The sequence below is a fragment of the Penicillium cinerascens genome (genome assembly GCF_028974065.1).
Source record: "Penicillium cinerascens strain IBT 15544 chromosome Unknown contig_16_segment0_segment0, whole genome shotgun sequence".
Classification (NCBI taxonomy): domain Eukaryota; kingdom Fungi; phylum Ascomycota; class Eurotiomycetes; order Eurotiales; family Aspergillaceae; genus Penicillium; species Penicillium cinerascens.
In genome coordinates this window covers 474,450-501,835 of record NW_026695286.1, presented here as the reverse complement: position 1 = coordinate 501,835, position 27,386 = coordinate 474,450, and the positions used below count along the sequence as shown (strand labels likewise).

General features: G+C 52.1%; 10 protein-coding genes across 10 annotated transcripts; 3 read left to right on the top strand and 7 right to left on the bottom strand.

Annotated features, from left to right (window-relative positions):
- Window positions 1-320: 320 nt before the first annotated feature.
- Window positions 321-4,593, bottom strand: N7498_000182 (class I myosin myoA; the record flags this gene model as incomplete). The annotated part of the gene is made up of 8 exons (XM_058447245.1): window positions 4,480-4,593; window positions 4,173-4,406; window positions 4,051-4,096; window positions 1,810-3,990; window positions 1,665-1,756; window positions 1,366-1,613; window positions 790-1,316; window positions 321-736 (listed from the first exon to the last, which is right to left on the bottom strand). Exons 1-8 carry the CDS (start codon window positions 4,480-4,482, stop codon window positions 321-323), a joined length of 3,747 nt encoding a protein of 1,248 aa, XP_058312656.1. The 5' UTR covers window positions 4,483-4,593.
- A 1,867-nt stretch (window positions 4,594-6,460) lies between these two features.
- Window positions 6,461-7,359, bottom strand: N7498_000181 (OPA3 family protein; the record flags this gene model as incomplete). The annotated part of the gene is made up of 2 exons (XM_058447244.1): window positions 6,461-7,246; window positions 7,300-7,359. The coding sequence occupies 2 exons, from the start codon at window positions 7,357-7,359 to the stop codon at window positions 6,461-6,463; spliced, it is 846 nt and encodes a 281-aa protein (XP_058312655.1).
- Window positions 7,360-9,384: 2,025 nt separating this feature from the next.
- On the top strand, window positions 9,385-12,875 carry N7498_000180 (CDC5/polo family serine/threonine-protein kinase; the record flags this gene model as incomplete). Its single annotated transcript, XM_058447243.1, has 3 exons — window positions 9,385-9,699; window positions 9,756-10,198; window positions 10,253-12,875. 3 exons carry the CDS (start codon window positions 9,385-9,387, stop codon window positions 12,873-12,875), a joined length of 3,381 nt encoding a protein of 1,126 aa, XP_058312654.1.
- Window positions 12,876-13,297: 422 nt separating this feature from the next.
- On the top strand, window positions 13,298-14,518 carry N7498_000179 (NAD(P)-dependent alcohol dehydrogenase; the record flags this gene model as incomplete). The annotated part of the gene is made up of 2 exons (XM_058447242.1): window positions 13,298-13,426; window positions 13,481-14,518. 2 exons carry the CDS (start codon window positions 13,298-13,300, stop codon window positions 14,516-14,518), a joined length of 1,167 nt encoding a protein of 388 aa, XP_058312653.1.
- An 82-nt stretch (window positions 14,519-14,600) lies between these two features.
- N7498_000178 (uncharacterized protein) lies at window positions 14,601-16,457 on the bottom strand (the record flags this gene model as incomplete). Its single annotated transcript, XM_058447241.1, has 4 exons — window positions 14,601-15,731; window positions 15,778-16,088; window positions 16,136-16,211; window positions 16,260-16,457. The coding sequence occupies 4 exons, from the start codon at window positions 16,455-16,457 to the stop codon at window positions 14,601-14,603; spliced, it is 1,716 nt and encodes a 571-aa protein (XP_058312652.1).
- Window positions 16,458-17,093: 636 nt separating this feature from the next.
- On the bottom strand, window positions 17,094-19,546 carry N7498_000177 (uncharacterized protein; the record flags this gene model as incomplete). Its single annotated transcript, XM_058447240.1, has 6 exons — window positions 17,094-17,410; window positions 17,443-17,577; window positions 17,643-17,957; window positions 18,007-18,212; window positions 18,890-19,076; window positions 19,243-19,546. The coding sequence occupies 6 exons, from the start codon at window positions 19,544-19,546 to the stop codon at window positions 17,094-17,096; spliced, it is 1,464 nt and encodes a 487-aa protein (XP_058312651.1).
- A 678-nt stretch (window positions 19,547-20,224) lies between these two features.
- N7498_000176 (uncharacterized protein) lies at window positions 20,225-21,097 on the bottom strand (the record flags this gene model as incomplete). The annotated part of the gene is made up of 1 exon (XM_058447239.1): window positions 20,225-21,097. One exon carries the CDS (start codon window positions 21,095-21,097, stop codon window positions 20,225-20,227), a length of 873 nt encoding a protein of 290 aa, XP_058312650.1.
- A 1,433-nt stretch (window positions 21,098-22,530) lies between these two features.
- N7498_000175 (uncharacterized protein) lies at window positions 22,531-22,776 on the top strand (the record flags this gene model as incomplete). Its single annotated transcript, XM_058447238.1, has 1 exon — window positions 22,531-22,776. The coding sequence occupies one exon, from the start codon at window positions 22,531-22,533 to the stop codon at window positions 22,774-22,776; it is 246 nt and encodes an 81-aa protein (XP_058312649.1).
- A 58-nt stretch (window positions 22,777-22,834) lies between these two features.
- On the bottom strand, window positions 22,835-23,844 carry N7498_000174 (DUF1295 domain protein; the record flags this gene model as incomplete). Its single annotated transcript, XM_058447237.1, has 2 exons — window positions 22,835-23,165; window positions 23,219-23,844. The coding sequence occupies 2 exons, from the start codon at window positions 23,842-23,844 to the stop codon at window positions 22,835-22,837; spliced, it is 957 nt and encodes a 318-aa protein (XP_058312648.1).
- Window positions 23,845-24,413: 569 nt separating this feature from the next.
- On the bottom strand, window positions 24,414-27,167 carry N7498_000173 (putative DNA mismatch repair protein; the record flags this gene model as incomplete). The annotated part of the gene is made up of 3 exons (XM_058447236.1): window positions 24,414-26,287; window positions 26,338-26,702; window positions 26,761-27,167. The coding sequence occupies 3 exons, from the start codon at window positions 27,165-27,167 to the stop codon at window positions 24,414-24,416; spliced, it is 2,646 nt and encodes an 881-aa protein (XP_058312647.1).
- Window positions 27,168-27,386: the final 219 nt, after the last annotated feature.

The window sequence follows — 27,386 nt, the reverse complement described above, 5'->3', positions numbered from 1 at the left end:
ACATGGAAACAATGAAACTAAATTGAGAATCGCATATATTCCAAAGTCTTTCTACTCTGTAGAAAAGCCAGGGAAAATGCAAAGTACCTAGGTAGAACGGTAATCCGGCCCGCCCATGATCCAACAACCAGTAAAATGAAAATGACTCAATGAAACCATCATCACCATCATCATCATCATCAGAATCTGACTGAATGTACATGCCGTGGGTCTCTTTTGCAAACAAAAAGCGAAAAAGAAAAACTCGCAACGCTAAGCGCAGAAACGGAAAAACTACCGACTTGCGCATCTAACCTGCCCTTCTAAGATAAAAAGGGTATCTACCACTCATCTTCATCATCATGCTTCCCCTGCATCGCACTCTGCCGCGCGCGCAATGCCTCCGCAAGGCCGGCCAAACTGGCGTTCGAGGCGCTGTTTGGTGTACCGCGGCCACTTGCACCAGATGAGTCACCTGAGTTCATGCTCACGGCGCTGTCGCGAGGTGCAGGCGGGGGCGCGGGCTTGCGGCCGGCTATGTTGGGTCGCTTGGCTGGGGGCGCGGGCGGGGCGGGCTTGGACTTGGCGGCGGCCACGCTGGCTACGCCGTTGGGGACGGGGCTGGGAGTTGCGCGAGGTGCGGTGGGAGGAGGGGGAGGGACGGGTTTAGGTGCTGGTGCGGCCGCTTGCTCTTCGAGATAGGCTTCGGGCGCCCAGCCTTGTGTGGAGGTTGTGGTGTTCATGCACAGCCACCAGCCTGGGATTTGTTAGAACTTCCTTTTTTCTTGAAAAGATGGAATGAGAACGTACCGTTTCCTTCCTTGGAGACGATCTGCACAATCTCGCCGGTACGGATGGACAACTCGTTCGCACGATCGCTGTTAAAGTCGTACAGGGCCTTGGCGGTGGGTTTCTTCGAGGCAGGAGGTGCGGACGGGGGAGGTGGCGGTGGGGCTCTCACAGAACCTGAAGAGTCGCTGCGAGTGTGTGCGGCAGCTGCAGCAGCAGCAACAGGCTGAGGTACAATGCGCGGTTGCGCAGCTGCAGGCCTAGGCGTGGACTGGGGCAGAGGTTGTGCGGCAGGCGGAGGTTTCCGGGCAGCAGCGGACAGCTTCGATGGGCCACTGCCGGGGCCACCAGGTCGAAGCAGTTTGCCCGTGGTGACGGGTCTGGCAGCGACTTGCTTGGCTCGAGGAGTGGGTTTGGACACGGAGCTGGCAGGTTCGCCGGCGCTGGTGTGGATGGTGCTACTCTTGTAGGAGTCGGCATTGCCTGCCTGGGGATCTTTGACGGCCTTGACCAAGGCCAACTTGCCGGGCTTCTTGTTGTACTCGATGCTGCATCTTGTTAGTGGCTGATTAAATAGAAAACGGGCAAATCACCCACCTCTCGCCAATCTTCAGGTTCAAAGAGCCACGCAGGGCATTTGACAAGTGGGTGAAGAACTCGGTCTTGAAAACACAAGTGAGCAGCGGATCGGGCTCCTGAGCACCGATAACCAGTGAAAACCAGTCATCCTTCAGGTTGGAGGTGCTGACAGCCTTAATGGCGCCAATCGGGATAGTCTGTTCGGACGAAATGACAAGCTGGTTGTTGACGATACTCTGGGCCACGAGATAGACATGCCGGTTTGTCTGGAGAATGTTAATGGATATAACAAGCAATGACAGAGCGATAAAACCTACCAAAACAATAATCCGAGGAGCCAGTTTGCTGGAGCGACCAAACTTGGAAATCAAGACCTCGCCACGGCAGGAGAATAGAACTTCTTCGGAGCCTGTGACCACGGATTAGTTGAATTGCCATTGGCAAGGGAACATGATGACTTACTGCTAATGTTGGCACCGTTGCGGATCATCTGCCCAGGTCCGCCGTTGTTCGCCACACCGAGGTAGTCACCCAGGAAGCGACGAGACCCGAGAATACTCATCCTCCGGCGCTCCTTGCGGCCCTGCAGGACATGGTGTCCCTGATCACGAAGCTTGATAAACTCCATTCCTCCAGTCATACGGCGCCAGAAGCGCTGAATACGGATAGCACACTCGATACGGTACCGGAGGTAGTTGCGCCAGGCACGCTGAATCCGGATGGCCATGTTGTGCCAGTAGCGGTCTCGCATGGCCTCGAGTGCAAAGAGGGTCTCGGGTGTCTTGACAAAGACCTTGGTGATACCCATCTGGTATTCCTCAGCGGGGATACTGGTATCCTTCAAGATTTGCTTGGCACCGGACTCCGAATCGCCGGTCCAAGTATAGTCACCGGCATAGGAGGTCTTGGGCGACAGCAGATAGAATCGCTCGACGAACTTGTCAAAAGTCTGACGGTAGGCGAAACCGGCGCGACGAATGCGCACGTTCTCTTGCAGACCCAGGTACTTGATCTGATGCAGCACATTGCCCTCGTTGTATTCCTTAGGAGCCTTGTTGTCGTTGGGCTTGATAGTTCGAATGTATGAGGGCTGCGCCTTCATCAAAGTAGCAACAAGGTCATTGGCAGATGCCTTGATCTTGTCACCCGCAGTGGGCGGGCGTCGCTTGTCATCCTGGTTCACCTGGTTGGGGAAGAGTGCGTGGACGAATGGGTTGCTGCTGGATCCGGCCAAGTTGAGCAAGTCCTTCAGCAACTGGTCCTTGTTCTTATCCGTCATGCCCTCAACTGCATAGCTCACATCACCAGCGTAGTGCTTGATAATGAACTGGCCCTGCCGGCCTTCAAAGTTGGGGTTCTGAGCAAGGAAGTTCAACCTTCCGACGAAGGTATTGTCGGCGGCACCAGAGTCGGCGTGGGCTGTTGCACAAGCATCATTCAACGCAGCAAACACACCAGGCGGCCGCTTGTCCTCGATTAACGAGCACACCACCTTGTTATCAAAGTACTTGATCGGGGTCCACTTGATCTGCTCGCGAGCGTACTCGTCCTGCTCTGCCTTCAGGGTCAACTGGATGAAGATCTGTTGCAACTTCTCATTGACATAGTTAATGCAGAGCTGCTCGAAAGAGTTCTTCTCGAAAATCTCGAATCCGTAAATGTCCAGAATACCAATTGAGTTGGCGATAGAGCCCCTGGCAGCCAGAGACTGATTGACACGCGCCACAATCCAGTCGAACAGATTGAAATATATCGCCTTGGACAGGGCATCCCGAACAGCCGAGGCTTGAACGGTGTTAAGCGGCACCTCGTAGACGGAACCCCTGCGACCTCCGCGCGAGGTCTCCATCATACGATTTGTCAGAGCCTTGTTGACCTGAGCAGAGTCTACTTCCATCAGGTATGCGACAAAGTCCACCACCGATTGATCCGCAATGGAGGCATTGCCCGAGTCATCCTCGCTGAACTGAACGTTGCCGATCCATAATATAGCAGCCAGCATGCGGAACACATTATCCTGCTCCGCCTCGCTCATGCCAATCATCTTCATCGCAGCAAGGGTATCCTGAAATTCGGCCACATCGTCGACTCCGGGAACATCGAAACACTTCGAACGACTGGTGTAGAGGTAGGACTGCGGTTGCTGAATGCCGAAGTTGTCGCGGTACTTCTGCGAAGCACCCTTGGTGAATTGGTAGAAGATGTGGAAGTTTCGCTCGTTCATAATCTGGCCCACGACTCGAGACTTCTCCAGCAGGTAGTTTGTAATGTTGGCACCCACCGGTTCGCCATTGGCGTTGAACTCCAGCTCCAAATACTTGCCGAATCGCGACGAGTTGTTGTTGCGCAGGGTCTTGGCGTTACCGAATGACTCCAGAAGAGGGTTCGTTGCAAGCACCATGTCCTTTGTCTGCTGAATTGACGAGTCGCTGCCGCCCGAGACACTGGCGATGTATTGCATGATCCGCTTGGCGGCTTCCGTCTTTCCGGCACCTGACTCTCCCGAAATAATCACGCACTGATTGTCCTTATAGGACTTCATGTTGTAGTAGGACGACTCGGCGACTCCGAATACGTGGGGAGGGACTTCGAGACGGTTCTTGCCGCGGTAGGAGTCAAGCACCTTGTCGGTGTAGATGCCCACTAGTAAATATCATATTAGCGACCCGACCCTAGACCTGGAACTTAGTTAATCCCACTTACAGTCTTGGAACGGGTTGACAGAGACCAGCACGTGTCCGATATAGGTCTGGTATGACACCGTTAGCTTCTGTTCTGGTCCGCGCACCGCAACCCCGCAGTCCGCGTGCGCCGGCTTTTCTTACATAAATCTCGCCATGTTGGAAGCGGAGCTTCAGATTCTCGTTGATAGCCTCATTGGAGATCTTGCTGAGCAGGGTAAGGTCGGAGACACCGATCTCCTTCTTCTTGGAGGTCTCGAAGGTGGCCTTCTTGACCTGGGGCTTGCCGGACTGGCGGCCGTCGCCCACATCGGCGACTGCTTTGTTGCGCCCAAAGCGACTCTTCTTCTCCCCACCTACGGGGCGTCGTGACTGACCCTAGAATCGCACGAAGGGTGGTTAGCATCTCCCCGCTCCGGTCACTGTTGTTGTCGGAAATGTGTTCACTCACCATTTTGTGTCGGCCTCTCGGTATCTTGCGCCCAGGCGACGAATATGAGGTGGACCAGGTAAAAAAAAGAAAGTAGGCCTGGACCGAAGGGAATTGCAAGAGTCAAGCGCAAGAATGATCAGGGTGTCGATCTCACCTGGGAAAGCGGAAGGCGGACTGCGGACTTACGTACAACGCGCAAACCCACCAAACACTTCGAGGGACTGCGCCACACCAGATCCGCTGCTGCCTCAGGGGCGAATGCGACTTGTGCCGGGAATGTCGGCATTGCATTCTACTGTACTGTACTTCCGTTTATCTATTTGACTATCAATGGCTACCCACTAAGCCACTCCGGTATACACACTAAAGTCGTGCGTGGCTAATCAAAGTAACTCAGCACGCTGTGGCTGGAGAGGGTCAAAAAATAGCAGCACCGACGTCATTGGGCATGAGGAGCCGAATGGCGAATTAACGCCCGAATGAGTTCGTAAGCGCCCGTTCCTTGCGTGGGGGTCTTTGCTTTTTCTGCTCTCGTTAGGCGCCAGGAGAGAACGAAGTACAAAAAACCCGGTTGCAATGGCAGATCTTGCTTAACACCAGGGGATGTTCTGCCTTCTCGATTGACGTTGGATTGCGCCACAGGCCCCTCGATATCAGACCGAACATACTCCGGGTATTGAGAAGTCTTGAGAGGCACTAAAGTGCAGGTATAGAGCACGCACCTTGATTCCGGCAGAGCGCGACCTCGTGGAGTAGGAAATCTATCAGTTTCCGTAGACTGCCCGCCATGATTAGCCCATAAGTGCATGAAGTGAAAAGGGTAAATGGGGAGGATGAAGATGTCAGCCGAGAGATGGAATTTAAAACGTGCAAGGTGTGCTTCGAACTCGCGTCACTTGAATTCAGTTCTCGGCGCGGGGGTCCTATTGTAAGCAGTTGAAGAGAGGGCCACTAACTATCTACAATGACCGTCTGCATGGGAGACGGGGCTTCTGCACATTGATGGATTTCCTGTGTCAACTTTGACGCGCAAGGACTCTAGAAGCCATTCTAAGTCAAGGCAACTACAAAGAAGAGTCCAGAAACTGTATATCTTGTTATTCGGAGTTACGGGAAGGCGGCTTAAAGTCCGGCCCACTCAAGAGATGCCGAGTCTCATTCTGGCCAATCACGCTCTAGGGAATCTCGTTCATCGTTTTCCATTACTTGCTGCGATGCACCTTGTCATCCGGACATCTTCACGATATAAACGAACTATTGACAGAAATAAAAGTGGATTGAAAAAGAACCCCAGGCCCAGGAATCTGACCCGGATCTGCCGCCCCCGAAAGGCACAGGTTTCCCCGCGTGTCACCTGCCGTGTTACCACTTACACCAGCCCGGGAGTTGTTTAGATTTCAATTCTATCCAAATTCATCTGTTATTGGGCTTTAGGGATGTGTCGTGTTGATTTACGCGCAAGGGAATGTTGGTGAAGGGTTGAGGTAAAGTGGTTCTGTGAGGGAGAGCCGAAAACCTATGAGAGCAAACTCGAGATTAGCTTCTGAAACTAGCAGAGTATGTATTACCTGGTCATATATGGTATCAGCGACGGAAGATTTCATGCTTTGTAGAATATGCTTCTGTTGTCACTCGGTATTTCTCTGTGCAAGTCCTCCTCGATATGTTTCTTTTCACTCTAAGGGTGGAGGTGTCGTCACCACCAGCACTGAGCTTAATAGGAGACGTGATAATATTTAAGAAATTTATGAGAGAAAATGGATATTGACCTAATATACATAAGGAAGAGCTTTATATGCGGGGAAGGAGGGGAGGGTATCACAGGTGTTCGCTGCTCGAAGAGGGGTGACTCGATAATAAAGGCACTGTCAAGAAAAGAGGTATTGCCCAGACTCATCAAGGTAGCCAGCGAGGTGGGCAGCATGGAAACAAACTGCCTCATAATCAACAATCGCCAGAAATGCATGTGAAGGATACGTCCGATTGTTGAGCAATCGTCTTATGAACTCTTGCTTGCAGGAGGTGGACTCTGGCCTGCCGGTAGTGCTGCTGGTTGTCCATCAGATTGCCCGACTGGCTTCGAGTCCGCCGGTTGTGAGCTTCGGGTTGCGGGTACTATCGGCGTGGTGCTGGGGGCACTTTGCAAAAAGGAGAAATACGACGTGGTTTTGGACCACCACGTCTCTTTGACTTCTGGCTCGTCCGCTTCGGGTTGAACCTCCCACACTTCCCGAGGCAAGATCCGATGGTTTGGCTTCGGCAGCTCACCATGCTTAGCCTTCAGAGCCAGCAGCTCCTTCTCAAGTGCCACTAATGACTGGATCGCAGTCTTCTCTGACTGCTCGAGCTCGGCCAGTCGCTCCTCGACGTCATCTCTGCGCGTGCTTTCCTTGCGACGCGATCTCCATGACTCAAACAAGATCAACCCGCCGGCGACCATGAACAAGAAAGTTTCACTAATAAAGTTTGCGCCGGATTCGATAGCTTTCGACTCGGACAAGGGTCGAATACGGTATTGACGAGGCTTGGCCGCTTCTTCTGCAGCCGCCTTGGCCTTAGCAATGGCATCTTTTTCGGCCTTGGTCTCGACTTCTGTTTTCGCCGTCGGGGATTTCGGGGTGAGCTTCTTCACCTCCGCCTCGGCGGCAGCTTGTCGTTGTGAAGCGCTCGTGTCGCGGATGGAGCCTAGCCGGAGGCGCATGTCGAAGCGGTGAAGGGCCTGTGCCATTGACACACAGATGTGTCGGAAGCGCTCATGCTCGCGAGCCTGTGCCTTAATTTGGTTCTGCAGATTGTCAGCCTAGCTCCGGAGTGGACCCGGGGATAGTGTAAACGTACGGCGATTGGCTTGGAGAGGGTGCGGATCGCAAGTGAAGAGAGCTTGAGTGTTAACGACATGATGTGCAGCGAGTGAGCACGGTGAGCTCAAGTTGCCTCGACCTTGACTCAGGTCAGAATCCGCTCCGTGACGTTGTTCCAAGCACCGTCCCCACTGCGGCTTAACGTGGTGAGTCAGCAGTGCTTTATCGGGCCACCATTCCTAAGAACCGCGCCTCAAACGGAGGGCCTAATGTTTTTCCAAGCATCTTTCTATGCATCTTCTCAGAAATATATGGGGTTTGATTCCAATGAAATTCCGAATATGCAAATTCAACGTCCTAGAGCGAAAACTCTGGCAAAAACTTGGACTTACTTGGCGATTAGAAGAATAATTAAGAACCATACTATTGCATGCCTTCACTAGTCGGATGTTTGATAAAGTTCCACTGGCGAATTACACAATTTTCCAGCATAGTAAACACCAAATCTACCCGCTGTGCGGTCTGTTGGCTCCAAACTTCGAGCTGTTCTCTCTGTGCCTATGTTTTTCGGGATAACTCATTCTGCCAAGATCCCAAGGCTATCCTCCTGAGCAGACCTTTTCACTTCGGCGCTATCGGCATTTTTGTTTGCTTGAAGTATGACCTGCTGTTGAAGAAGATGGCGAAAGGATAATAAAGCGGAGTGAGGAGACGTATCACTGCTACGCGCGCTGTCTATCTGGTCCTGCCTGTACAGTAGTTATGCTTATTACATTGGTGGAATTTGCTACTTTTTTTGGACTCATTTAGGGAGATGATCACGTTCTTTTACAATATTCCGAGGCTACGTAAAATTTAGATGCAGTCAACAAGGGTCTAGATGTAGCATCTTCGTCAAGCTTTCCCACATATACAGCGATGTTCGTATCCAGTTATACATCCACACACTTACGACGTGATCCCAAAAAGGAAACCGAAGCCCGGAGTCCACGCTCCCCGAATAGAATCGGTCGGAAATAAACGATAACACTATCGATGCTAAAAGCACCGTGCGATCACTTACCCGAAAACCCCACCCTCTACAATACTACTTCAAATATCGGTGGGTTCGAAGGAATTGGTGATGATATAGCCTTTGCATTTGCAAAAAGATGCAAGGAAACCTGAAATCTACAGGAGAAAACCTACATCAAGGCCGAACAAAGATGCTACTGGTTTAGGGGTTATGAAAATCGGAAATCCTTTCAAACCATACCGTTCAATCCACCCATCGTTAATAACCCATACCAGCAATGATTGTCTCTCGCAGGCGCCACGAGGGCGTCTTTTACTTACAGACCTACGCATAGTGTATATCCATCCGATTTAGCCCTTAGTTCATATTGCCTACATACTTACGTTACTGGAAAAGAACATGGATCCACGGATAGTATATCCAGCTCCCCAAGATTGGAAGTTGGGTCAATTTCAGGGTTCAATAAAATCAAGTTAGGGGTGTAAACAAAAACGCGGGTCCGGAAATATACTCCCACGGAATCTCAGACATTCAATGTTTCAACATTCAAACCACCGCCTCGGCTTCGCAAGGTCAATAGCAACCGCAGATATAACAAAATCCACCAGATCTATTTAGGTAGAATTGAAAATATCCAAGATCCCCAAAGCCGTTGCTAGGGCTCGTGATGCTCCACAGTCAGGTGACTTGGCAACCACTGTTTATCGATTGCCGCATTGGGCAAACTATTATGGCCCGACTCTTCACTTTGGCTTCCTTCTCCCCACTCCAACTCCCGGTCGAGTTGCGCCCTGTCGGTTTGTGCGAGCTTTGTACACTTTTTGCTTCTTCAGCGCTTTGCATTTTGGTGCGTTCTATATATCCTATCCTTTGATACAATTGCCATCCCCTGACTCGGTTTGCCGAACTGGTGGAGTGCGGTGCTGACCGTCCGATCGCTACAGGGATACCGCACCTTGATACCCCCATTTGCACCACCAATTAATATTTGTTTCATTCTCATGACCTTTACGCCTGATATCCTTTTGCGAGTTTGCGATTATACCCGAGACATATTGCGACTATCTTAATTTCGGTGCCGACCGCGAAAAAGCGACTCCATTCATAATGGAGGCCCTGTCACCGCGCAGCACAAATCAGATGATAAAGCCCAAGCCTGTGATGGACCGGAAAATGGGCGACAGACACGACAAGAATGCTGCTGGCGCTGCGCCAAAACCCTCGACGTCCAAAAACCATGCCGACCCGCCGCCATCAATAGTCACCGAACCCGAGGACGGCGCAGAGCGATATTCGATTGGCGCATTTTTGGGCAAAGGAGGATTTGCCGTGTGCTACGAGGGTACCCTTGCGCGTAACAATCGCGTTTTCGCAATGAAAGTTGTGAAATCCCACATGCCGCAAAAAAAAATGGAGGAAAAGGTGAGCTCGGGTGAGGCATTGGAGTTGACAAGAACTGTGCGCTAATACCATTGCAGTTTCGAACGGAGCTCCAAATTCACTCCAAGATGCGTCACCCCTTTATTGTGCAGTTCTTCCGCGCATTCGCATTCGGCCAAAGCACATACGTTGTGCTCGAGCTATGTCCGAACGGTTCAGTGATGGATATGGTCCGCAAGCGACGGTGTCTCACCTTGCCAGAGGTGCGACGCTTCATGATTCAGCTCTGTGCGGCTGTCAAGTACCTGCACAAACGATTTGTTGCCCACCGCGACTTGAAGATGGGCAATCTGTTTTTGGACCATAACATGAACCTCAAGGTTGGAGACTTTGGGCTGGCCGCAATCATTTTGTCAGACAAGGATGCGAAGCGACGTAACACATTATGTGGAACGCCCAATTATATCGCACCGGAAGTTCTCGACAAGAGTAAAGGTGGACACACCCAAAAAGTGGATATCTGGTCGCTCGGCGTTATTTGGTAAGACTCGTTGCTCAGCCAGCTTTCTTGGGTTCTGCTAATGGTGTGAAACAGCTTTGCGATGTTGACTGGATACCCGCCCTTCCAATCAAAAACCCAAGAAGAGATCTACAAGAAAGTGCGAAGTCTCACCTATGTCTGGCCTAAGGAGTCCGAGCACAACAACTATATCCCAGACGAGGCCAAAGACCTGGTCAGCGCTTGCCTGAACTTGGTGGACGAAGAACGCCCTGACCCCGACGACATCGTCGAACACCCGTTCTTCAACATGTACGACGGCTGCATTCCTCGCCAACTGGATCCCGCATGCCGCTTCAATAAACCCATCTGGCTGAAGGATGCATCCCCACGTGGCGATGCTATGATTCGGGGTTACGGCTTGGACTCGGATGAAAAGTTGCGCGCCTATGTTTACCAGGTGGACGACCCCAGTCAACGGTACCATTCCTGCAAGGCTGCCTTCTATTCCCTGTGTGGTGTCGGACGGAAACCCGATGGAACTGCTCGGAAGTCTGTGGGTAGGAACTGCTCGAAGTCAGCATATTCCGAATGCGAGACTGAGGATTCCAGAGGCCTACGTCCGATCGTTCCTTTGCCAGATGATTTTGTGTATCGATGGCCACACGATGGCGAGGGTGACTGGTGTTTGATGGAGACCTCGAGGAAGACAATTCGGACAGAGGAATCTGCTCTTGACAGTAGCATTTTATCCAAACGCAGTGTTTCTTCTCGTCCCAACCCTATGGCAACAACACGGACTAATGCAGCCCTTGCAGCTGCACAGCAACGGAGAATGGAGGGTCAGAATCATGCCGCAACCCTTCGGCAACAGGCCCGCCCAGGAATGGACTCCATTCGCAAGCCTGAATCGTCCTCCCGACCTTATTGTGACCCCAGGGAGTCTGAAGCCGCGCCGGCTGCTGGCAGCGAAGCACCTCCGGGTGGCCTAGCCGAACGCCCTATTCGTACTCGCAGAATGGTTTCCGCTTCTGATGCACCTACCCTGCGTGGGAACATGGCGCCTCAATTAACCAAGTCTACCAGCGTTCCATCTGGCCTCACATATGGCAAAACTCGTTCTCAATCCCGAAGACTGGAAGCTGCCGGACAAGGACCATCTCATCCATCTATCCCTGAATTAAAACCGTCTGCTCGACCAGAGGATCGCAGAATGGTAGGTCGCCAGCCGTCTTTACGATCATCAACTCGACAGGACCCAAGAATTGCCGCCGAGAGAACAGAACGGCCAAGGGAAATTCCGATAGAAGAGGCCTCGGCGCCAAACCCATACGCCAAGTCCACATCTACTGCGAACGGAATCGCCCGCTCAAACGGCAAGACCGGATCACTGAACAAGGCTCGTTCCAGCCTTGGCTTGAGTCCACTCTTCCACCAGGAAGACCTTTGCGAGCTTCTGCCTGGAACGTCCGTCAACGATGTAAACACCGAAATCCGCCTGATGTTGTCCAACCTGGTCAACCACGCTCCTTCTCGGCGTCGAGGCAGCTCGAGAAAGCAGCCCCACGCATATGTCATCAAGTGGGTAGACTACACCAACCGCTACGGCATTGGCTACGTCTTGGATGATGGCAGCGTGGGATGTGTTTTTCGTGGGGAGAACGGTCAGCCGGCCACCAGCGTTCTCGTGCGCGATGGCGAGAAACACATCCGGCGTAAGGCGCGCAGTGTCGACAGTGAAGAAGGAAAGGGAATCCCGTACTCCGAGGCAGACCAGCTGATCCCTCGCAACGGCAATCCCGTTGAGTTCTATGAGAACCACGACGATGATTTGCTAGGATGTCGTGGCATCCGGCGGTCATACGTCTCCCCGTCTCTGTTCGATGCCAAGAGCCCCCGTGTGATGAAGCTACGCGTGAACGGCGGATCGGAAATCGACAGGGCAGACGCCGAGAAGATCAAACGTATTAAATTGGTCGATCAATTCGGCAAATACATGATCGGATCGCTTGGTCGCCATGGTGATGAGGGTCTGAACGATGAGATGTCCGCCCATACCAATGGTCAATTCATCAAGTTCTACCAGCGACTCGGAAACGTCGGCATCTGGGGCTTTGGTGATGGTGCCTTCCAGTTCAACTTCCCCGATCACACCAAGCTCGTAATCTCCCCCGGTCGTACTCGCAGCTCCTCGCCGTGGATCGACTTCTACCATCTTTCGCCTTCGGCTGCACGCTACTTCTCCGCCAAGGGCAAGATGCACCCCTCTGGCTTCGACACTCGCGCCGTGGCGTCTGATGAAGCAGCCACCTTTCTCAACATCGCCAACGGTGACTCTATCAATTCAGTCGAGGACCGAATTCGCGAAATTCTAGACGCCAATTCATTCGTTCAAAAGATCGGCTTCATCAAGGATGTCCTGAAAGGGTGGATCAAGCATGGTCGGCTTGGCGGTCGTCCTCTGCCCAACTATCTCACTTCCGAAGACAACTCTATGCCTCCCGAGATGTTCTGGCAGGGCGTCCAGGAGCGTTCGCAGACTGGAAGCCATGGAACTAAATTCGTCTGGGTGACCGTCGGCGCCCCCGATGGTGATGGAGAGTATCGGTCGGTTTTGTTGAAAGAAGGAGACCGAGAGAAGGTGGAGAAGAGGCCCGCTATGGACGTGGAAAAAGAGATGGATATGATTAAGGAGCGACTGCGTAATCTTGGGCCGTGATTGAGGTGATCCGCTGGTCTTCTTTGCTATTTATCCCTAACGATGTTATGACCCCCGCCTGTGCTAAATTTCCGATGGAGTTTGACTGGATCTACCGTGGATAGCGGACAGTCTATAATAATTTCAAGATTTACTCGATTCCCATACCGTATATCAGCCCTGTTCTTAGATCCGGGGCTTACCAGCTCCGGTGGGGTTCTTCCCCTCTCGTTACCTCCGTATCATCACTCGGACTCCTCTCTTCCGCCCATCGTCTCATCTGAATAGCAGGCCGTTTCTGTACCTTTTCTCCTCCTAATACTCCTAGTTCTCCCGTTATATCAGGCTTTTACATCCCCCGCAAAGCAAAGGAACTATCGATGTTGATGACCCCATCATCAGTAGACAACTGGCTCCAAACTGTAAGCTCCACACCATCGGAGATGCAGAACCCATCATGTCTACTCTACGGCCCGGGAGACGCCCGCTTCGAGGACCGACCTCTCCCTATGATCGAAGATCCCTACGACGTGATCATCCGCATCGCCTACGTGGGTGTCTGTGGAAGTGACGTACGTGTTCACCCGCCCCCCAAACTACTCTTAATCAATTACTAACCCAACCAGGTCCATTTCTGGACTCATGGAGGCGTTAAACGACTCGTCTCCCCATCCAATCCCCTGGTAATGGGCCACGAAGCCTCGGGTATCGTGCAAACCGTCGGCCCCGCAGTAACGACCCTGCAGCCAGGGGACCCCGTTGCCATCGAGCCCGGGCGTGCATGCCGTCTCTGCAGCCGCTGCAAGATGGGAAAGTACAATCTGTGCCCGCAGATGAAGTTTGCCGCCAGCCCGCCCGACCATGGCACCTTGTCGAAGTATTTCAAGATCTCCGCTGACTGCTGCTACAAGATCCCCACCAGTGTGGGACGATCTTTCGGGCTTGATGAGGCCGTGCTCGTTGAGCCATTGTCCGTCGCTGTGCACTCGGTCAGGCAGGTCGGCGTGCAGCCCGGTGACAAGGTTGTTGTCTTTGGCGCTGGCACGATCGGACTCCTTTGTGCGGCTGTGGCGCGCGAGTACGGGGCTAGTATGATTACATGCGTGGATATCAGTCGGGATAAATTGGATTTTGCCCATTCGTTTGTTCCGAATGGCAGGTTGTCGTTTGCTACCGCGATTCCTACCCAATCACTTTCGCCGGAAGAGAATGCTCAGTGTCTGCGTGGGATGCATCGCAATGCACATATTACCGAGACGGACGTTGTGGGGTTCGATGTGGCGATTGAGGCCACGGGTGCGGAATCGTGCATTCAGATGGCTATTCATGCGCTTAGGGTTGGGGGATCGTTCGTGCAGACGGGGCTTGGGCAGCGGAATGTCAGTTTTCCAATTTCAACGGTTTCGGAGAATGAAATCAATGTGAAGGGGTGTTTTCGGTACGGGCCGGGGGATTATAAGATGGCGTTGGAGTTGGCATTTACCAGAAAGATTGAGCTGAAGTCGTTGATTACCAAGATTGTGCCGTTTGAGAAGACCATTGAGGCTTGGGAGACTACGAAGAGAGGCGAGGGTATTAAGACTTTGATAAGGGGTGTCGGGTTTGCGGATGAGCATGATGGGAATGAGGCTGGGGATAAGGAGTATAATCCGGGGTACGTGTGAGGAAATTATCATTAGGGTTTAACGTTAAACTATGCTGTACATTCTAGACGTCTCGTTGGTCATTACGGCCCATAGGCCCTCGTCACCATGCCATGGGAGTGGTCGCTTCAATATCTCGTTCAGCTTTTGCCTCCAGGTCCTTCTCGGTAGACTCGTGATCATCCAGTCCACGAAGGCCCTGGTTGGTTTCCAGTGCTCGGTCGAGATCGTAGGACTCGGTCAACAAACTGACCAGCATGGCCACTCCGGAGATTGCACAACAAACCGCCCACACAATGCGTAAACTGTCCGTGTACGCATCCTTGAGATTCAATTTGTCCGCGCCTTCAGCCATGCCTTTGATAACCTGAACCAGACCGGCAGCATCTTGACTGTAAGCACTGGCCATCGGGGCGAGCGCAGGATACTTGAGCAGATTTTTGTACATCTGGTTCTGGAAGACCACGCCGCCGACAGCAACTCCAATTGCCTGTCCCAAAGCACGGAAGAAACTGAACATGGCGACTGCAATAGCGAGATTCTCCGGCTTGGCTGATGCCTGCACCGCGTAACCCAGAGAAGGGAAAAGAACACCCAGCCCCAGGCCGCCCACGAGGTTAAGAAGTATCCACCCTGGAACACTGGTTGTCGTCTTGATGAGACACATCAAACCAAAACCGATGGTGGAAAGAACCCATCCGAGCCAAACAGCCCAGCGATAATGCCCAGTGACGCTAATGAGAATACCCGCGATCATCCCGCTGGGTGCAACGGTGAATGTCTCCGGGAAAAGAGCAACGCCAGAGATAATAGGGCTGTACTCTTTCACGGCTTCGTAGTATAGTGGCAGGTAATAAAGCGAACACCAAAGAATCAGACCTTGTAGCACGCTACCGATAAACGAAGCCGTGGCCGTGCGATTCTGGAATATCACCGGTGGAATAATCGGATCGGCTGCGAAGCGATACTCGTAGTATGCGAAGAACACAAGTCCCACTGCGCCCACAATCAATGGAACGAGAGTGCGCCATGAGTCCCACGGGTATGACACTCCACCCCAGGTTAACGGGATTAAGAACGACGATAGACTGCCGACGAAGATGACCGTGCCGATATAGTCGATGCGTCGGAGTTTTTCACCCAGCGAGGTAGGGATGGTATTGAGGTTCAGAAAAATTATAACAAAGAGAGCGCCGATCCCAATGAAGGGGAAGTTGATGTAAAAGATCCATCGCTACACACATTAGCTCTGCACCCAAGATGGGCTTGTTCAGACATACCCAGGTAACACTCTCCGCAAACCCACCACCAAGAATAGGGCCCGTCACCGACCCGATACTCCACATAGCGCTCAAAATACCAAAGTATTGACCGCGCAAGCGCAGTGGAATTAGGTCGGTGACGATGACTTCGCTCAGCGCGATAATTCCACCGCCGCCGACGCCTTGGATGGATCGGCCTACTAGCATGTACGTGAAATCGTTTCCAACTGCGCAAATGATGGCACCGACGCAGAAGAAGACTATGGCGATGAGGACCATTGGTCTGCGGCCGAAGGTGTTGGATAGAGAGGCGAAGCTAGGTTGGAATACTATTCTGGCGTGAGTTATACCCGTCATAAGCCGTGTCGGGACATACCTGTTGAGCTTAGTAGGAATGAAGTACCGCTCCAGAATGCTTCGATGGCTGTTCCATTGAGGTCTTGCGCTATGGTCTTCACAGGTCAACAGGAGTAAATCGGAAGGTGTAAGGCTAAACCCACTGGCAATGCGACGGATAGCGAAGTTCCATCGAGAGCCGCCATCAGTGTAAGTATACACAATGTAAAGACGACGAGGATGCCCCTGCGTCCCAGAGCAAACTTCTTATCTGTCTCATTTTCTGACAATGTAGATGACGGCCTGCTGGAGCGAAGAGGATCTGGCCTCTCAGAGCCGTGGGAAGATAGATTAGATGCCATTACGATCAACGGCGAGTACTAGAGGAATAGGAACCCAATTATTAAGGAAAAATACTGTGTCGCCTTGTAGAAAACATGTAGAAAAACGGCCTACGTCTTAACAGTTATATGAAAGACTCCCACATCCCACATGGACCCGGAGTTCTCTTTGAATTTGGAAAACGGCCAACAATTGCTCCGCGACCAGCAAACGGGCTTTGTCAGGCCACTTTACAAAATGTCACGATTAGAAGGTCCCAGCACCTGTCATGCCAAGAATCGGCCTAATTCTACCCCGACGTCAGCCGGTGTTCGGGCCAACCTTGTTCACGGGAGGTCACCGGTCGGGTTCGAGACCGGCCAGCCCGATTTCATTCTTCCGACGAGGCTTGCAATCTTCAATCCCTGCGGGTGTTCCCCACCGCGGGTCAGAACGTGTATGCCTACATGAAAAGAAATGTCTGGATTGGCTACACCAAAAGACCCGTCATATTGCGAATTATTAACTGTCCCTGGTGCAAGCACGGAATTCTTCCCGAGTCCGGCATATAAGACTCACACACCGGGCCTTTCAACTGTTTTGAAACTTAGCAGCGTGCCGTGTCCCACCTGGCCGCAGGCTTGGGCATGGGCCTAGAAAGAACATCCTAATCTAATCTATTTCTGCATGCGTTCCAACTCACTGCGAACCACGGTGGGCAGTTCTTCAAGCAGACTGGGCCTGTAAGGCTTCCAACCCAGAATGGCACGCGCTCGCTGCGCACGCCAGGGCGAGTTCATCCTCCAGCCCAGTAACTCGAAGCCTGCGTATTTCTTGGCGCTTTCTAGGACGATTGTCTCGGCCTTGATTTCGGCGAGGTATCCCAGTTTCGTGCCTGCTTCTGCTGTGGATTGGGCCAGCTCGCCCCAGACGTGCTCGCCATGCTCTTTAAGGTAGTAGGCTTTGGCTCCCCACAGGTCGTCGTCGGTCCGGCCTGCAATTGCGGCGTCCACGAGCAGTGCGTACACGTCGCTGAGGTCGTGGATGTGGACATCGTTCCAGATGAATCATCCAGCGCCGATGATGGGCCATTTATGTAGTCGGAGTGTCGGGTTCGCGAGCTCGTAGACCTGGCGACCGCGCTGTGAGCATGGCCCTCGGCTGCGACCTACAGAATTAGTAAATACTTCCGTTTTGCGATTTCAGGCAGGGCAATCAGGGATTACAGTAGATGGTACGTGGGCAGACCAGAGCGGTTTTAAGCACGTCTGCATGGTTCGCTCCGGCCTCTAGCACGAGCTGGTCCACATCGTGATGGAAGGCATGGTCGGGGAGAGTGAGCAGTCCCTTGACCCCGCTCCAGTCATTGTACACCTTGTCGCTCTCAGTGCCGTATTCGTTCTTGTCGCTGTCCTCAAAGGTCAGGATTCCGGTTCCTCCCATGTGCAACCAGTAGCCTGCGTTCCCTTTGCCGTGACCGGCAACTAGATCGGTGGCGATGGCCCTTGCAGGCCCCACATGATCAGAGGCATCTGCCGTGTCTGGGACTGCCGTCAGCTGCTGTGATAGGTTTGGATGGTGGGTTCGTACGCAGAACGATGTCTGCGGCGGCACTTTCCCGCTCGAGCAGGGCTGAATCGTCGAGATCGCCGATCATGACCCGGGTGTTTGGGTACTGGGCCATGACCTGCTCTGCTTTTTGGGTGCTGCGGACCATTGCAGAGTAGGAGAACTCCGGATGCTTGGCGACCAGAGTAGCCAGGGCGTCGCCGCCAACGTATTCGGTGACACCAGTGCTGCGGTGAAGTTAGAAATTTACATTTCTCACTCGGCGAAGTGACTCCATTTTACATCAACACTTTGGTCATTTTGTTTATGCTTTTGATGTCTGACTTTCAGACTCCAAGGGCGAAGTGTGGGGGTTGATGTCAGAGGTCGCAGGGCGGCCTGATAGTAATATCTCGCGATAAGTTGAATATCAATGAAAACAGATGAACGATGGCATTTGCGTGACATTGTCGGCAATTATATCGACGGAGACTCGTCGGTTCGGTTTGGGCATGATGATTTTCTTCCAAGGTTGTTTGGACTGATCGCGAATATCATCACGACTTTCGTTAGCACGGTTGTGTCGGGTGTACCTATTTTGTTCTATGGTGCTTTTTGAATTCTGTTGGCTGGAGGGTGGCTGGATTTGCCAATTGAGACACAGGCAACGGAACTGCATGATGAGTCCTGCTGAGCATCATATGTCGAGAAGGGAAGATTGGGAGCGCGAAGGAAAAGCGAATGTTGAATATGTATAGAGTTGCCTCGACGCGAAGCCTCGCTGTCGAATAAATATTTGGATGGAGAGAAATGGACCAAATACAAACATGGTATATACAAGCAAGATTCAATCCACGAGAGACATGGACCAAAGACCTGGTCAACTCATTTCTGAATCGGTCGAATCATATTCAACTGTTCGTACCCCGGGAAGGGCGAGAATGAATCCTTGCTTTCAAAGCCATACTTTTCATACATCCGTCTCCCCTCCGGCGAACTGGAAAGGTAAACCTCGATACCTTCTTCATCGGCACGCGCAAGGCCCCATTTCAATAGCTTGGACGCTAATCCACGCCCTTGATATGCCGGGTCAACGGCTATAATGTCGAGATCTGTCACGCGTCAGTCCTGTCAATGTGAATAAGGGTACCGCAAGAGCTTAAAGGGGCAAAATAAAAAAAACAGAAAAGGAACAAGAAAAAGAAAACCTACAATAATGCCTCCTGTCCCCCATATGCTGATGATGACGCTCCTCCATAGTCCCAAAAAACTTCTCACAAAGCTCCACATCGCTACTAGCGGGCCACGAAACCTCCTCTTCTTCCCGCCCATCCGGATCGGCGCTCCTTGGCCGAATCCATTTCGCGAACGCAGCTACTTTGCCCTCTTCATCGCGTACTTTCAAAAATACTTCGCGTGGCTGCGCGCCGTTACCGCCGACTAGGTGCTCCATTGCCCACACGCGCACGTCCTCTGTGGGCGGGAACATCGTTCTGTTGAAGGCGTTTGAGAATGCGGCTTGGAAGACGCGCACCATTTGCGGCGCGTCGGATGGACTGGCTGGTTCCACTTCGAGTGTCATTTTGGATTTGGTGGTGAACCTTACACCGGGGGTTGGGCGATTGACGGATGGTGTAAATTTGTGAAGTGACTTTGCGCGGATGTGTGCGCGGGATGCCGAGAGTCCGGGCGGGTCGAATTCGAGGTTTGGGTTGGGCGGTGCGATTTCGGGTCGGAGATCGTGGATGAACTCAATTTTGTGCTTATTTCTTTTATGGCGTCATATTGAATGGCTTAGGTAGTTTGTTTTCTCCTTCTTACTGGGATTGGGGTGTTAGTCGAGTTCCACTTCGGATCAAAACTGGTGCAGCCACTTGGTGATCGGCGTTCTGTGGGGATTCCCATTGTTGTGAGCCTTGGAAGGATAAAAAGCCTCTGTCAATATTTCTAGACATTAAAACATTATCAAAATTATGAATATGAAAATAAGATAAGAAATCCGTGGCCATCGTAGATGCATAGGGTATGGCTTGGAGAAACGCCGCCTCGATGTATGGGTATTGGATTAACAGCATACCCCTGCCCGCAATCAAAATGTAGAGTGCCATTATATGGCGATTCAGGATAGGAAGTCAAGCCACGTTACGGGAAGTATTGTGATGTCGCAAGGGAGCTCATGGTTAAACCTGGAGAATAACCGGTCGATCACCATAGGTCGTCCAAGTGTTGGCCGCGCCGAGTGTCTAAACGCTGTCGACAACTAGACCTTCTCCGCAGTCCGCTCGGGAATAGTGACTGGACTGACAGGCCCGTCATCAGGGGAACTCTGATGACACAAATCACAACGTCTGACCGATGTCGTAGTCTGTCGCTCTCCAGTGAGTTGATGTGAAGGTGGGAGCAGAGAGCGTCGAATGCGCGGGTCATCCGGTTGCTGAGACCTGCCATCGCCGGAACTCTTGTTTGTTTCCATTTCCGATTTGACGCTCTGGTACATGCTCTCCACTATGAAGACTTCTTCTTGTACATCGAGATCACAACCAACTAAACAGAACTCTCGCTCACGTTGCTCGATGTACTCCCGGATGTTCTTCCATTTGTTCTGGTAGGCCTTCAGACGGTCTGGGAGTCCGGAACTGCGGAGGTAGGTCAGAATACCGGCCATGATGATATTAATGGCACCAAAGGCTGTGACGGCGGCATGGCGCCCGCTCGCTGCTCCGACAGCGGTCACTGCGGCGCCAACGATGATTTGGATGCCCAGGCATATGTTGATTATCCAGTTGAAGAGACGGTAGGCCCGCCCGGACTTGGTCTCGTTGTTCACAAAACGCGTGTAGATGCTGACGTTGGGCGCGGTACGAAGAAGATGCCCGCCTGATGTGAGAGCAGGGACACTGTCGATACCGGTCAGAGCGCGGAAGATTAGAAGCTTGTCGTTTGCTGGGATGAGGAGATTCGGGTCGTTCACCGGAACGGCGAAGCGCTTTCCTGATTCTAGGTCTGGCACTCCAGTGCGCTCTGCTGCAGCGGCCGCATGTGCGGCCATGGGTGGGTAGTGGTGGTCTTCGCGGAAGAGGGCGGCCTCAATCACCCGACGCAAGAGGCTTCGATCGTGCGCCCCTTCCGGCATGTTTGTCTGTATGGGTTGGCACCAGGTAGACGAGAGAGCAGTCGAGGGTCTCAACCCATCGATGAGGGAGGGGGAGCTCCCAACATTTGTAGCTGTGATCAACAGCTGGCGAACCCGTGCATAATACCCGCACAGGTGCAGATAATACGAAGATTAGGGTAGGTCTGGCCCGACGCCTCAAGCAAAGGTAAGGGTGTTTTCAGCGCGTCGCGAGCCATGATGGACGTGATCGAATACTGGAACTGGTAAGCTGGGTGGATATGCCCTGCAGGGTCTGGCAGATTAGGATGTACCAAAGGCAGTATCTGGATCATGACAGGTCGGGAGCGTGAAGAGCGGGTGTCCAGCAGTGACCCGCGCACACGGGCTAAAGTTTATGGGGGAGGGGGTGAGCCGAGAGATGATGACCCTAAATTGGGTGTTGAATACGCCGTGGCGTAAGAGACCGGTGGGATTTGCACGGAGCGCTCACGCGGAAGCAGCCAAGAACGGTGGGTCGGTTCTGAAGATTAGGGACTCACGGCTGGATCGCTATGCGGACTCAGCGAGGGAATGTCGATCGATTCCACACTATAGCTAGGACTGAAAAATCCTCCGATTCAGGGGATGATTCAGTGAAGCTGGTTCCTGCTCCATTTCCAAAAGGAGCCAGCTATGGGGATTTGTCAACGTGATTGAGATTGGCACTCTGCAGATGTCTCGAGACTAAGTTGGCGACCCACTGTCGCGGAACGGCTTGCCTTGCACGAGACGAGTAGCTCCACTCCCACTTTGAGTGATCTGCCGCGTCTCTTTACTCTGTACTTCTGCCACTGTGAGGGATCTGTGCACTCCAAACCGGGCCATTTGGCCCAATCTAGATCCGCCCTGGACGTCCTATCAGAGGGGTTTGCAGGAGAGGCTATGCCACTTTGTGGGAGTGGTCTAAACACTCCGAATTGCTCTCTTCTGTGACGAGATGTCCCACTTTATTCCCGGTGGGTTCCTTTGCCCTGAAGAGTGTGACGGCAGGTTGGGTTCGTCTTGTTTACCCGATTGTAACACGAGCTGTCATTGGTTTGGCAACCCGCGCTCTACTCCATCGATCTTCCCGGCTGTTTTTGTGGCGACCTGAGCGAGTTGAGCCAGCTTAGCTTGTCTCGGGTTGAGAAGAAGAAATAAGCAGATTGACGTGGGTCCAGGACAGTACCGGCATGAATCGCACCCAGACCGGGCTTAGGGGGGAATACCAGTAGAGCAACTGCGTACGTAGTCCTGGCTTATTTGATTCTGGTGGGTCAGATGTCGTTCTTTTGCCGCATGCACGTCTTCCAGACGCTTGGTTTCCACGGACCTCCCGGGGATGTGGCTCTCGCGTGAGGGCTCCATCTGTCAAACGACTTGGCCGTGCGCTTCATTCGTGGAAACGGACGTTTGTCCCGCTGACCCCACAGATGACTGATTGGATCGGCACTGAAGAGTTGCCTATTCTTTCCAGCAAAGACAAGTCGAGTTGGATGAAGTTCGTTCTGACAACATTGCGAGGCAAGGTGGTCAACCGGGACTCGTTGGTTGCAGCCCTGAAGAATCGAAATTTAAGCGCAGCGCTTGGCGATGTCACGGACCCCGAGCCTCTTTCCCAAGGTCATTTACTATGGGATGTGCCAGATCTTCATATTACACCGTGGAAGACTTATTAAATCAAATCACCTGATGGATTTAAACGGAGAATTCGATAGTCCTTTCCAATGACTTCTTCTACTGCATAACAAAAGTCGTTTTCAGGACTTCCTCCACCACAACACCCATCAAACCACAGCCCACGACGGCCAAAGCCCAGGGATTGGCCAGGTCGTGTAGAGAAGGCCAGAAGCTGTTTTTCTCCTGGCGCCATGCACGCAGCTGTTGATACTTGCGCGGGTCATTCACCTGGTACCGCACGTCCTGGCTTTCCTCGGTTTGCTTGTCGCCGCCCACAAATCGAAGGAAGCAGTAGTTAGCAATAGGGCCAAGCAGAATGATCGGATTAAAGGAGTCCGCAAGGTTGAGGACTGCAAATGAGAGATGCACGAGAGTGTCACCCAAGTAGCTGAACAGGTATCAGTATGAAATAGGCAAATGCGCGCGGATGGGGCAACTCACTTGGGATGGCGCACGATACTCCACACACCATGGCGACACAGATCATCGCGTTCCTTGCGGTGCAATTCAAGCTGCATATCGGCCATAACTTCCAAGGCAAACCCAGCACTGAACAAGCCAGCGCCGAGCGCACGCACCGTAGTCAGGGAATTCATACCCATCCAAAGAGTAGTATCACCCATACGGAACGGCAAGGTCACGGGAAGCGAAATAACACTCAGAAATAGAGCTTCCGGCAAGAAGACCTTGAACAGCGCCGATTTCCAGAATCCGCGCTCTTTCTTAACCGCGTCATACCGCGGATCGTCTTTCCCGCGAACGAGGGACCTACTTGCGATACGCGCAAACAACCGTGCTCCCCAGATACTAACCCCTCCGAGAAGAAGTTTTTCAGTCCAAGTGAGCCCTGTCCAGGCATCGGAGAAGGACATCCCGGTTTCGGTCATGGGTCGCCCGACGGCGCTCCACCATGCATTGATGACTTGGCCGGAGGGCCATAGCCAATCCTTGAGCTCGACTCGGTTTGTCGTCTCGGCGGCTACAAATGTAGCCAGTGAGAGACTTGAATAGAGGCCGAGGGAGGGTAGGAGTGTTGATTTGAGAATTCCGACGTCTCCGGTTGTCATCTTGAAGTCAGGCGAGGCGAACTCCCGACGGCGGTCGGAGTCGGTCCGACTGATGATCGTTGTAAGCTGTCAACGAAGGGGATAGGAAATTGATTTTTTCTCATTGGAATTATTGATCCTAGAATTGGGATTTGGAGATCCTGGCTCTCTTTAACAGGGCCCATTGTTGTTGATGTCACTCTTATGTAACGGATCAAGTTTCCGACCTGACTTTGAGACCGCGCAGTTCGGCAACGAGGGCTATGATCAATTGGAGGTTCATTATAATCCATCATGTAAACTACATATGAATTTCTTTTATAAGATACAAATTGAGAGCTAGGCGGTGCGTTTCTTATTCGGTGGTTGGACATGAAGTATATCGAGAATGCGATTGATATCATATGATGGGAAATAATGAGTCGCAAGCACACTTGGATAACACAAGTTGAATAATATACAAGCCCGGCATATTTGATTGGTCAAGAAACTGCAGTGCGCAAAGGCTGGGAAAAAAGAAACTGAACGAGAAAGAATTTATAGAATAAAGACTTTGCCCACGCGAGGGAAATCACTCAATGTAGTCGAAGTTAATTCAAATGCTTTGCCATGACAGAAGCAAGATCAACTTGCCATTCGGGATATCGTGTATCATTGGTCTTATAGTTTTCTTTGATGATGGAGATTAAACGTTCATTCCAGAATGACACAACAGATTCTCTGTCGGATTCGGGAAATACATCGGTCTCCTTTCCGGACTGGGTATATGCGTCGAATGGACACGACAAACTCGACAAATGGGAGATGAGAGGAAGATCGGAGGACACGGGGAGGCAGATACTGTGGATATCATACTCTTCCGGGGTACTTTCAAACGGTAGTCGACTGGTGTGTAGACGTCGCAATTTTGCACTGCCCTTGGATCCCTCATTGGGCCCTGGCTGGCTTGGGTGATGCATGAAATAGGCCCTTGGGTCATGTGGAGAGAGGGATGTTTTCGAGACTGCCTCGACCACCGAAGGCCGCTCGGCTGTTAGCGCCGCTTTTGCTGCAAGATATCGATTTTTGTGGGGCGATGGTCCAGACGAAGCACCTTGTTGAGGTTTTTGTTGACCATCGCGACCGCCCGAGCGTGTGCGATTTCTCTGGTTCACCTCCCTCTTGCGCCTTTCAAAGTCAAGTGCCCATGCCAAATCCTGACCTTTCTCCGGACCGAAATCTTGATGAAGACTCGCAGCCCATTTTTCCAGGACTGGAAATCCTCGGCCACTATCCATAGAGCCATCCTGGTCTTGATTTTGACCCGGAGGTAGGTTACCATCGTCATCGGGGGATGTTTGGGAATCCGGATCCTCAGACGCGTCATGTCCTGGGTCGCGGTTTTCCAGATCAGTAAAATTATTGGTGGATTCAGCTTGAGCTTGAGGTTGAAACCTCTCTTGTGCAAGCTGGGATAATGTAGGAATAGCAACTTCCTGCTCACTCTCAGGCTGCGGAGGGTCTTGGGCCAAGGAAGCTCCCGTCGTTCGTTGGAACAAAGTGTCAAGCGCGCCATTACCGTATCGCTCTTTATCGCGCCGCCGTGCAGCCTTACGGACGCTATTCACGGTAGAGCCTGCCTCGGGCAGCGATTCCGATGTTGGCCGGGGTCGGCATTGACGTGCCTCCGGAGAAACGGTAGCAGGCCTTAAAGCAGAAAAGCTTGTCACCTCAGGACTCTCGGGAGGTGACTGATAATCCAATCCTGGCGCAGCATTCTGCTGGCTGTTGTTATGCTGAGGTGTTTGAATGACAGCCTGTGAACCACTTGACTGAGGAACACGCTGCTTTTGTGGGGTTTGGAAGGAAGCATTGATTCGCGAAATGGACCAGGGGTTAATGAAACGCGAGCCTCGGCTTTCGGTGGTGGCCATACGATCGCCAGGGTTGCGTTGGGACCCGCTATCGCGAAAATAATCAGGCGATAAAGGGTCGGAATATTGATTGGCACGTTGGGAGAGGGGGCTTGCGGGAGCAACACTGATGGGGCCTTCGAAGTTGCAAGGTTGACTGGAAGCTATTTCAGGGCGTGTTCTGGACATGAGGATATCAAATCCACTATCCCTCTGGGAAGTGTTTGAGGATGGCTTCTGTGCTTTCTTTGGACTCCTTTTTTGAGTATCTGGCAATGGTCCGTAGTAGTCACGAAAAAGACTCTCGATCATGCTGATTATCATTTCACGATCCTCAAATAAAACGTCATCTTTACCAGGTTCAATGTTAACGTCATACGTTCCTCTTGGACACTTCAATTTAAGGCACAGGAACGGGTCACTGATTGACTTGGCCGCTTCATTTCCCGATGCCGCAGCGCGTACATAGGATTTGAACAACCTGGTGGCATCTTGGCCAATTCCCCTACTCGTGGATAGAGGGCGGCCATCAACACTGAAAAACTGCCCCTGATTATTTGCTTTGGCGATTTCTGCATTGATCAGTTCTTTTGCTTTAAAACATGATCTGGGTCTTGCATACCTGCACCTGCTTTGGGAAGGAAGGCTAGAGCGTCATAGCCACTTTGATCCGAAGACTCAGACGGAAGTTTCTGGACAACACAACAGGATGACACATCTCTCCCGACAATCCTCATGGCTGCATCGACAATTCCTGCATCAGGACTTGGCACGTACATCCAGTTGTTGTTTTCGTTCTTGGCCTTAAGCACTTTGATAGAGAATCTCGTGGTTGGATGAGCAAAAGCATACGATTGAAGAAGCCCCTTGAATTTCGCAAGAGTTTTTGTCGCGTCTTTCAATGCCGTCTGCCTGCGAACTGGGATGTACTTGAGGAAGTCAGTTATTCGCATTGTTGTCCCGGCTGGATGAGATGTGCGCGCGGAGCTACCAAGTATGTGAGCTTCCATATGGATCATGTCAAGCTGCATTTCAATCAAAATACCTTGAAAGCGATCCGTCTCTTGCATACTTGAGACAGGTCCCAGTGACCTCGGAAGCGGATCGCGTGGTGACGGTGACTCCGCCGGACATTTCCGCCACGCTCGCCAAGGCCTCTCCGCGGAAGCCAAATGACGTGCCTCCAACGTTTTTCAAATCATCCACAGTCTGGATTTTGCTGGTGAACGTGTGTTTACAGACGCTCGGGTGATCTTCAGTCGGAATGCCGTGACCATTGTCTTTGAGCTGGATCACATCAAGAGTGTTCTGAGAGATTTCGACCTGCAGCGACGTTGCAGATGCATCCAGCGCATTGTCGATAAGCTCCTTGACCACTGAGCAAGGATCGGAGATGACAGAGGTAGACCCAATGGCGCGGACTGTGGTCTGGGGAAGAGCTTCAATCGGCATTCTGGTCATCGCGGATCAATTGTTGATCGCTCTGGTATTTACCATCGAGTAGGGTGGGTCGATATATATCATCTCCAAGACCAATTCAGCCTGATCGGGAATACTTGACGAGGTGTTGATGATGAGAAGGTCTAATGTGATCAAGATCCATGTGGCCGATCCCAACCCGCTTAGTCATCGCCCGAAGATCCGAACGGCACCAATCAACAACACGTCCGT